At 32.9% G+C, this 10,132-nt stretch overlaps 1 protein-coding gene and 2 long non-coding RNA genes across 6 annotated transcripts; 1 reads left to right on the top strand and 2 right to left on the bottom strand.

Moving 5' to 3' along the window:
• Positions 1-454: 454 nt before the first annotated feature.
• Positions 455-5,417, bottom strand: LOC125055886 (nucleolar protein dao-5). 2 transcript variants are annotated; one of them, XM_047658570.1, is made up of 7 exons: positions 5,202-5,417; positions 4,804-4,910; positions 4,286-4,361; positions 2,360-3,586; positions 2,177-2,278; positions 1,841-1,969; positions 455-974 (listed from the first exon to the last, which is right to left on the bottom strand). In XM_047658570.1, the coding sequence occupies exons 1-7, from the start codon at positions 5,307-5,309 to the stop codon at positions 819-821; spliced, it is 1,905 nt and encodes a 634-aa protein (XP_047514526.1). In that variant the 5' UTR covers positions 5,310-5,417; the 3' UTR covers positions 455-818. The 2 variants fall into 2 exon arrangements, with proteins under 2 accessions (XP_047514526.1, XP_047514525.1); XM_047658569.1 differs by lacking the exon at positions 1,841-1,969 and adding an exon at positions 1,230-1,685 and having other exon boundaries at positions 754-974.
• Positions 5,418-6,040: 623 nt separating this feature from the next.
• LOC125056249 lies at positions 6,041-7,719 on the bottom strand. Its single transcript, XR_007118031.1, has 2 exons — positions 7,639-7,719; positions 6,041-6,466 (listed from the first exon to the last, which is right to left on the bottom strand). It is a non-coding gene; the product is annotated as an uncharacterized LOC125056249 (long non-coding RNA).
• On the top strand, positions 6,085-8,436 carry LOC125056247. Of its 3 annotated transcripts, XR_007118030.1 has the most exons (4): positions 6,085-6,227; positions 6,564-6,638; positions 7,059-7,188; positions 7,268-7,713. It is a non-coding gene; the product is annotated as an uncharacterized LOC125056247 (long non-coding RNA). The 3 variants fall into 3 exon arrangements; XR_007118029.1 differs by lacking the exons at positions 7,059-7,188; positions 7,268-7,713 and adding an exon at positions 8,364-8,436; XR_007118028.1 differs by having other exon boundaries at positions 7,059-7,713.
• Positions 8,437-10,132: the final 1,696 nt, after the last annotated feature.

The following is a 10,132-nucleotide window of genomic DNA, read 5'->3' as shown; positions in this document are numbered from 1 at the left end:
TTAGAAGTGATTATTGACTATTGAGATGTGAGAACGACAGAACGGAAAACGGTAGATCTGTGAAGTTTATCCGCTGAACGTGAACTGTAATTACCACTGACCTATACTGTCTATGACTTAATATAATCCTAGCCTGTGGATATAGTAAAAATATGATTTTTGATAAAAAACATTTAAAAAAAAAAGCTTCATGAGATCAATAGAATACTGAAATTAAAAAAAAACTTTTATCGATTATAACGCGAATTGACTTGATTAACTGATTGAAAACACTGGAAACATTGAGCTAAAATAGTATAACAAAGTCGCGTTTCTTTCTAATTATTTAAATATACAATATTAATTGTATGTAAATTAATGTTAAAAAATTACACTATTTCAGCCAAATGATTTTGTTAGAAAATAACTACGTAGACGTAATGTTTTACGTACGACAATTAAGAAAAAACAAGTATTTATATTCAGAACATTTTATTAAAATAAAACCATTTGCATTTATCAAGAGGCGGTCCTTACCAAAAATTATTAGCGTATGAATTAAGAAATAAGACACAAGCAAACATTTTCTCACTAGGACCTAACTATTTACAATTTGAAATTATGCTTAAGTAAAATATTTACAATAATAAATCTTAAAGTTTATTTATAATTACTTATGTGTACACATAGTAACTATAACAATAAATGTCAATTATTAGGTAAATAACACCTAAAACTTAAAGACTAATCAATTATAGATATTTTAATACTATGTTAAATGCTATAAGTCCTGAAACACTGGTGTTTATTTGTATATATTTTACAACTAAGGTAATTAATTAATCTTCAAATTTAATAGAATGCACCCCCATATCGATAACACCACCTCGATATGACCCTCTTTTCTTCTTAGTTTTTTCATGTTTGAATGACTTGCCGCGTGTATGCTTCAAGTCCATGCTTGCACGCTCACCCCATGAGCCACGCGCTCCTTTCTGTAAACAAATATAACAACATTAAGGTATATTCTATTCATATTTACCATTATTTCGTTTTATAATTATAATGCTAGCTAGTTATATGTACATAAATTAATTGATATTGATTTATAATGTGCACATGAATTTCTTCTTCAATGAAAAATCATTTTGTTGACTGTTACATGCAACATTATTAAAAGTTTATGTACAGTACAGTGTTAAAAATGATGCTCTCATCATAATGTTATACTGTATACACTTAAATCTTACCTAATTATCAAAAACAATTTTTTTGTTTTGTTTTTCTCCACTATCAAAGCTCTTTCTGTCATTGAAGTTTTTGTTGAATCCCCCCCTATCTCCACCTCCCCAAGAGTGCCTATCACCGCGTCCTCCCCTGCCGCCCCTATCACCTCCCCTGCCTCCTCGTCCTCCCCTATCCCCTCCTCTGCCTCCCCATCCGCCTCTGTCCCCACCCCTACCTCCCCTGCCTCCGCGGTCGAAACCACCACGCCCTCCCCGGCCTCCACGGTCAAAACCACCACGACCTCCTCTGCCTCCTCTATCATTAAATCCCCCACGACCCCTAAAACCTCCCCTTCCTCCACGATCCCCTCTGTCATTAAAACCACCCCGATTAAATCCACCTCTGCCCTTATTCTGCCATACATTTGATTGTCCATCAGCTTCATCTTCACCATTTTCTTCTTCGCCGTTTTCCCCTTCCTGTTTGAGAGAAAATAATTTAAAAACCGAGACAACCCTATGTATTTCTATGAGTTATAATACAAAGTAAATGCCCAAAATTAGCCATGTTTCAAATTTTAAATAATAATAATACATAGAGTTGCCTTGGCTTTTTAAAATTTTAGGGCATTTACCTTGGCTTCAAACGAATTGTCCGTAAGTCTAGGATCCACTTCAACTTTCTCTGATACAACTCTTCTAAATGGAACCGGTTTATTATTAACCTTTTCAGATTCATTGGGTGTTGACACTACAGCAGTGCCCTAAAATTATCATAAGTATTCATTAAATTTCAAGAACAACCTTCACAATTAATATTGAAATGTGAATGAATTGTCACTTTAACTTTATTTTAAGTAACAAATAAAGAAATTTGACAATGGCTAATATTTATTGAGACTAACCATTTACTCGGAAGACATTTATTTATTTATTATAGTGTACTTGTAAAATTCAAAAGTTAGGCAAACCTTTACAAAGTTGCTGTATGGTTTTTTAGCAGGTGTTGCGTCTTCCATTTCCGACGCTTTTCTTTTCTTGCCTCCTCCTTGTGGAGTATTCTCCTCAGTTTCCTGAAAAGTGACATAATAACAATTGAAGTTTCGTAAAACATGATTATATTGAAAAGAAACAAATTGTAATTAATTACAAACCTTTGGAGCTTTCTTGACAATCTTAGTTGCAGATGGAGCTTCATCGCTGTCGTCAGAAGAATCGGAATCCTTCTTCTTAGCTGGTGTGTTTAGTGACTTTGCTGGAGTAGCCGAGAGTTTTGGCACTTTGGCAGCCTTGGGTTTATCATCATCACTACTGTCATCACTATCATCTGATGATTCCTTTTTTGCTTTTACTGGTGCTGGTGTTGGTTTTGGCTTTTCATCTTCACTGTCACTATCATCTGATGAAGATTCCTTAGCCTTGGGTTTAGGTGTTGCCTTAGCTGCCTGTTTAGGAGCTGGTTTTTTTTTATCATCTTCACTGCTGTCATCAGATGATGATGACTTCGAAGGTTTCTTAACTGGTGTTGGTTTTGCTACTGGTTTTTTACCTTTTGGTGGCTCCTCATCACTACTATCATCACTATCTGATGAAGCTTGTTTTGCCTTTACAGTTTGAGTAGGTTTAGCTGCAGTCGGTTTTTGAGCTTTTTTAGGCTCATCATCGCTACTATCATCTGATGATTCCTTAGCCTTTGCTGGTGTGGCAGCAGGTTTTGTTGGAGGTTTTGCTACTTGTTTCTGATTGGGTTTAGGTTTTTCATCTTCACTGCTGTCACTGTCATCAGATGATTCCTTTTTGGGAGTAGGTTTGACTGGAGTCTGCTTACCTTTTGGGGTCTGTTTTTGAGCTGTTTTTGGCTTTTCATCTTCAGAATCATCACTGTCATCAGACGATGATTGTTTTGCAGCAGGTTTAACTGGTGTGGCTTTAACAGGAGCCTTAGATTGTGGTTTTTGTTGAGGTTTCTCATCTTCACTGTCATCACTATCATCTGAAGATGACTGTTTAGGTTTTGCTTTAGGTGTAACCGCAGTGACTTTTGCTGGTGTGGCTTTAGTAGGCTGTTTTGGTGTGGCCTTCGGTTCTTCATCACTACTGTCATCACTATCTTCAGAAGATGATTTTTTTGCTGCTTTGTTATTTTGGACAGGAGTTTGTTTGGCTGGAGTTGTTTTCGGTACTGGCTTCTGTGCTTGCTTAGGTTTTTCATCCTCAGAGTCCGAGCTGTCATCAGATGACTCCTGTTTTTTCACAGCTTTTGGTATGGAATTTGCAACTTGTGGCTTCACAGGCTGTTTTTTAGGTTGCTGTGTTGCATTATCTTCACTGTCAGAGTCATCCGAAGACTCTTGTTTCTTTTTTGAAGGCGGAACAGATGTCTGAAATGTTGATAGTGTTGTAAAATAATGTCTCGCATTCAATAATTTATAAAAAATATTTACAATAAATCAGAGGTAGTGACGATATATAGAAATATCATTGTGAATCAATTACAATTTTACATCATTTTGATATACAATATACTTAATAAAATAAGATTATTATAACACTTGCAACATAAAATATACTCTGACATGAGCTTAAACTGGGGTCTGAGAGCCTGGTTGTCTTGGTAAGAGCCTCACAGCACATACCACACAACCACTAAAGTATTCAATGGTTTTCTCAGTTTTCTTTGCTTTCTTGGGTTTAAAAAAATATCTGACTCTGATCCATGGACTGACACCACTCATCAACTAATATCATGTGTAGCAAGTTTAAAAATAATTAGATGCCGTTCAGAAAAAAATTGTTTATTTTTAAGATTATTTAAAATTTAGCAACTTCAGTATTGAGGAACATTATTTTCTATGTATATATTAGGCAGTTTTACAGATATTGACAGTGACCTTGATAGTGTTGGGTAAACTAATTGAAACATGAGTTAAAAGCCCAAAACAAATTTATATATCTCCTACAGCAAAAGTAACACTTACATCCAAATAATCAAAAAGATATACATAGAGAACATAAAAAAGTAACTCAATACCAGATATTTGTTGCAAGTCTAATAATATACCCTATATTACTTGTCTCACCTTGGATGGTGTTTTTCCATTAACTTGTGGTGTTTTCTTTTGTGGCTGTTCATCTTCATCACTAGAATCGTCTGAGCTGTAATTATCAACAATTCATAAAAATAATATAGTTTAGAACCATTTATAGGTTTAAGTTTGTTTAATGTTAATAAACTTACCAAATACAGGTAACATATATTTATGATAAAATTAATATTTATTTTTAAAAATAGAATAGAATATCTACTACCAGATTAATAAAGTATATTGTGGTGTTATGGCATTACACTTAAATAACCTACATTAAAATAAAACATTTCTTGGTAGAGGTTATTTTTAACCTTAAAGCCTAGAAATTATAACAAAATGAATTCACTTTGAGCAGTGCAGACGTATTTTAAATTTTTGCTATTCCTAACAGTCATAAACCAGGCTAAACTCCAACACATGATATGATTGTACCAGTTGAGAGAATTGATGGAGCAATAAAGAAATTTAATTGCTGTGGGCTTACAGTATAAGATCGAGAATACACTTACCTTTCAGCCTGTTTTTTATTTATTTGTTTTGCTGAAGTGTCGTTTTTGTTGAGTTTCTTGTATTGAGCTACTATATCTGTCAGTGATGGTAAACCAGGATTCGCTTTCTAAAAAGATAAAAATATAAAATAATTAGGTGGGTAATTAAGTTATAAATTAAATTATATTGAACCAAACAAGGATGACCAACGTAGAAAAGTAGAAAATTTAGTTATGGCTAACTGAAAATAAATTACTAAAAATTTATAATAATAATACAAATCACTTCACTACATTAATACGCAATTCAATCAATCTGTTTTATTTGCACTTAAATTTTTAAAGTTATTATGAGAAGTTTTTTTCCGCGTGGTCTTATAAAAATTCACACGTGGTGTACAAAAATGTGGTTAGCTTACCGCTTGTGTCTTAGCTTGAAACTTCTGCGCCAGCGGTTTATTAATGGATAAAAGGAACTCGTAAACAATTCCAAGCACTTCTGCCTGTATGTCTCCCGGTAAATTCATATTTAATTAAATTTCACTGTGATGTTAAAATTTAAAAAAAATTAATGGAACGCCGGCCACGCGCTACACTCGCTTTGGCGCTGGGTGACAGATTGAAAGAATCGCCTGTCGCCATTCGCCAGCAGATTCGCCATTCGCCAGACGTGAGACGAGTGTTGCCAACTCGGATTTTGAAAATTACGTAGGCCACCGCCAGATTAGAAAATTTCTATCTTGAAGTATCATAGTTTTGATATTTCAGTTATAGCCACGCTGGGAGTTGCCATTTGTTTTAGTTTGTTGGTTGGGTTCTATTAATTAATTAAAATAAATTAAGATTTTTTAGAAAAATCGTCGTATAAACCTCCCAAAACATCTTGTTTCTTCCTTGTTTAGGGGGGGGGGGGGGGGGGGGGGGGGGGGGTTAACCACCAAGTTACTAATCTGAGATACCATGTGCAAAATTAAGAAAGGTACGTTGGTACTTAGGATTATGATGCATGTGCATGCAAGGGTATGCTCTAAAACAACTTAAACTACATTGAAAAAATCCCTAATTCGTTGTTAGTTCCCCTACGCCACTAGCCACTGTGCCACAGTTACACAATACTGAATAGTGAATACAGCTTGTCACAGATAAGTTTTACTAAGAATAAAGACGACATACGGAAACGGACATAGTGTTCCAATTCCATTTCAATCACAGATTTAGTAGAATGCTAGAATAAGGAAATTAATGTTTTTTGAGATTATTCATTTAGCGATACTGTAAATATAAACTAGTCTTAAAATGTTGCGTAAATTAAGAGAAGTGTACCGGGTAGATAAACGAACATATAAAAATTTTGGTCATAAAAGAGAACCCGAACCACTGTTTACAGTTTTGTGGCATGGATTTCTTACATTTTCTTTTATTGGCATGGGGATTGAATGGAAACGGTAATATATTTATTCTGGGTGTTTGTTTATTTTAATATTGTAAAATTTATCTATGTAGGTTAAGAAAATTTTAAATACTGTATATTTGTTTGTTATTTTTAGTTACATGAATAATATTATAATTATCAGTCACTAATTTCATGTTCAAAATGTTTATATAACTTCAGTTTTCATTTATAGCTCACAAATAACAAGTTTTCGTTGGACGAGACTTTACTGTCTATAATGGATTGATCTTTCTGTAAAAAAATGTTTTACTCATCATTTTAATTTATTTTTACATATAACATAAGACTCATGATGTTTAATAAAATAGTTTTCAATTGATTGTTTCAGAATGTATCGATTTTTCTTTGATGAAGAGCCTGAAAGGAGTTCACTCACAGACTTAGAATAGATTTTAATAATTAGGTAGGTCAATCAATATTTAGTTGTCTAAATAATATTGTAAATATATAAATAAATTATTTACTGTTCTTTCTTGTGTCTTTTAATAAAATATACATAGAATATGTCTTTAAAGATATATTTAATTTTTCATTAATTTCCCCTATTTAATCCTAATTCTACATACTAAACAATTTTAAGCTCTGGTTCTAGGTCATTCCTACACCTTCCCATAACATCCTATCTTTTGCCATCCTGATCAATCAAAGTTAGAAAATACCTTAATATTTCATGGTTAGCTTTAGTTTGAATACTGGTACAAATTTAGGTTTTATTTTTTATTTTGGTTCCTTAAAAGCTTCCTATTCAGTATGGTTCCTATTATAATTACAATTTAGTTTGAGTTGTTTTAGACTTTCTTTCATTTCAATTATTTTCTTTTAGGTTCCAATATATTGGTACTGTAGTATGTAGTCCAAATATTATATTTAAGGAGAAGTCTTGGTTGGAGATTGTGATTTTATTATCATTGAACCATTAAGTATCTGTGATATTAATATGGATAAACTAAAAGGTTTTATTCAGAGAACTAAAAACTTCTGATAATTTTTTTAATTTGTTGTAAAGCTACAAGCCTAGATCTTATTTTGCAGAGAATTTCAAAGGGCCTTTATTAAATATTTTTTAAAAATATTTGTGGTATGTCTAAGGCATAATGGGCATTTTGTTAGGTCTTTATGGCGCCTTGGTTTCCATAACACCAAAATCTTAACTTTATTTAGACTGCTGAAGAAGCCAGAATGTACTTAGAATCATTGTGAGAAAAATTCTATGACAATGATGATGAGGATTCAGCAGGTATTGCCTATTATTGATCTCATGGAAAATAATGAAACTGTTCAACAAGAAACCAAGCAGGAGAGAATTGCAATGGAAATTACACAATCTTAATCTTACAAAGTGGAAAAAGCACTTTGCAATCAGATTTACTTCAACTGGATCCTCGCATACAATCCTTTGTTACCTGTTTTCTGTAGTGATGGTGAACTGTTCCTCCAACCTAAAGGGAGGATCCTCGACCAGTTTAACCACTGACTGGCTGGCTTCGCCCCAGTGGCTAAGGTCGAGAATTTTACGTATATGTTAACGTAAAATTGTAAACACCGTTAGATTGTAATCTATCTCGCGAGATTATAAACTGTCGAAAGATTGTGAACCTCAGCGTACTGCTTACAATTTAACGTATTATTATTCGGTAGATTGTACTACACTAACTTAGTTATCATTCAAACTTCTTTGGTCAATTACAGATTAATTTTACTTCCCAACAATTTCATATAACTACCGAATAATAATACCTTAAATTGTAAGCAGTTCGTTGAGGTTCACAATCTTTCGACAGTTTACAATCTCGCGAGATATATTACAATCTAACGGTGTTTACAATTTTACGGTGACATATATGTATATATATCCTTAGCAGCCATAATTAAACATGGTTAGCGCGTTTTAGGCCATGATGACATGTAGGTACGTGATTTGTAAACGCAGATTGTGTATGTCGCTACAAAATTATAAACCATATTTTGATAACTACTTAACGTATTTGCCGCTGATGAAGAATTTAGCTAAAGAGGGATTCTTTTGCCTTTGAACAATTCGTCGTAATAGAATTCTTAAATTCAAAACACCTGCTGATAAAGAAATTTCAAAAAATTGCGTGGTTATTCTATAGAATTTCTTTGACAGTATTGGCAACGAATTCAGGCGTAGGTAAGCACAGTTTTTATGGGCGCTCTGAAGACGAACTTTGAAAATTGAAGTGCCGCTTGCGGCTTGGCGGTGTGGCAGATGAGCTGTGCAAAGCACGTTTCTGCTACGCGAATAGGGTCGAGAGATCAAATCCTACCTTTGGCATTTTTTTTATTTTTTATTACTGAAGTTCATAAGCTATTTTTAACGTTTTTATTATGAATTACTATTTTGAGAACAAAATAATATAAATATTTAAAATAATTCACATACCTACATTAATTTTTGTTAATAATATTCTTATTATTTACATGTTATTAAAACTGATTGTTCTTAATAAATATTACGCAATTTTATTTCTGCGCTTGAAACATGATTATACGTTTTAAAAAAGTTTCAAGATCCACTGAAAAGTCATTTATTTATTAAAAAATGAGGCAAACAACTATTTCCCACTCTTAGTTAATTTTAGTTCACGTTCAGTGCAATAAAAGTATGTATTATTTTAGAGCGTGTGCATAAAATTAAAAATGAAATCTATGTGTGAGCGAAAATTATTCAATGGGTGGGTATCTTCAGTCCCTAAAATTGTTTAAAGTTTAATTAAAATACAAAATAACGACACTAAATTCACATCTCGTATTCAAGTTTCTCATCCACAAGACTTAAAAAACTTAGTCGAAGTTCACATTAACTACGGTCTAACCCAGTGTTTCCCAAAGTGGTCTATATCGACCCCTAGGGGTCTATGACAACCTGCAAGGGGTCTACGTCAGCGAAAAAAATTTGGGGGTCCATGAAATGAAAATGGGGAAGAAAAAGATTAACCTATTAGCATCAGGTTCATCCTTCTCACTAAAAATATTGACTTATTGCTTATGTTATTTTATTTTATGTTTATTTTATGCTACGTATATTTTACATAACAGATACAACATTTTATTTTGAGTAGTTTTAATTTAAATTCAATTAATAAATGTATAAATTGACATGTGTTTTTACTTTAAGTTTTTAACACTAAACTTCACTACATAGACCAGTGCCGATAATTTTTGAAACCTAAAAAAATTACAGTAGGATGAAACCCATTAGAAAAGCAGGGGAATATGATCAAAATGAAAGGAAAAATAAATTACGGTTGATCTGAGGTCGGGAAGTAGGGAAGGGGATGACAGGTCTGGGCGTTACTGCATACGATTTTTTGCGTTTTCTGAGAAGATTTACTATGGTAATATATATATTTTTTTTACCATAGGAAAGTAGAGATTTCAACGAACTGAAAGCACACCAACTTTTTGAAAAAAGCTGAAATTTTGACGTCAGAATTTGCGATTGAAAATTAGGGTGTTTTTTCGATATTAATTCAAAATAAGGTGAACAAATAAATATTTTTAATCAAATAAATTACAGTGTATTTGGGACATAGAAAGGTAAGTTTTCACCAAATTTCGTAAAAAAAAAAATTTTTTTGTTAAAGATAAAAATAAAAAACCAAAAACTTGGTTTTTTGAAATTTTCACATAAATTTTGAGGTTATGTGAAAAATGTGTGAATACAAAAGTTTTAGATCTTTTTATTACCTCCAACTTTGCCATTTAACTTTCTTCGATAGGACTTGTAGTTTTGCCGGAAATCGAGATAAACCGTTTTTTACCCTTATAACTCCCCCCCCCCTTCCCCTTCCCGACCTCAGATCGACCGTAATTTATTTTTGCTTTCATTTTGATCATATTCCCCTGCTTTTCTAATGGGTTTCATCCTACTGT

Source organism: Pieris napi, chromosome 14 (genome assembly GCF_905475465.1).
Source record: "Pieris napi chromosome 14, ilPieNapi1.2, whole genome shotgun sequence".
Classification (NCBI taxonomy): Eukaryota; Metazoa; Arthropoda; class Insecta; order Lepidoptera; family Pieridae; genus Pieris; species Pieris napi.
This window is presented reverse-complemented; position numbering and strand designations above follow the sequence as displayed.

Coding starts and splice junctions, on each gene's coding strand:
- LOC125055886 (XM_047658569.1), bottom strand. CDS start 5,309: ATGAATTTACCGGGAGACATACAGGCAGAAGTGCTTGGAATTGTTTAC. Junction 4,362..4,803: donor AATAAAAAACAGGCTGAAAG/GTAAGTGTATTC, acceptor TGATAATTACAG/CTCAGACGATTCTAGTGATG. Junction 3,587..4,285: donor ATGGAAAAACACCATCCAAG/GTGAGACAAGTA, acceptor TCAACATTTCAG/ACATCTGTTCCGCCTTCAAA.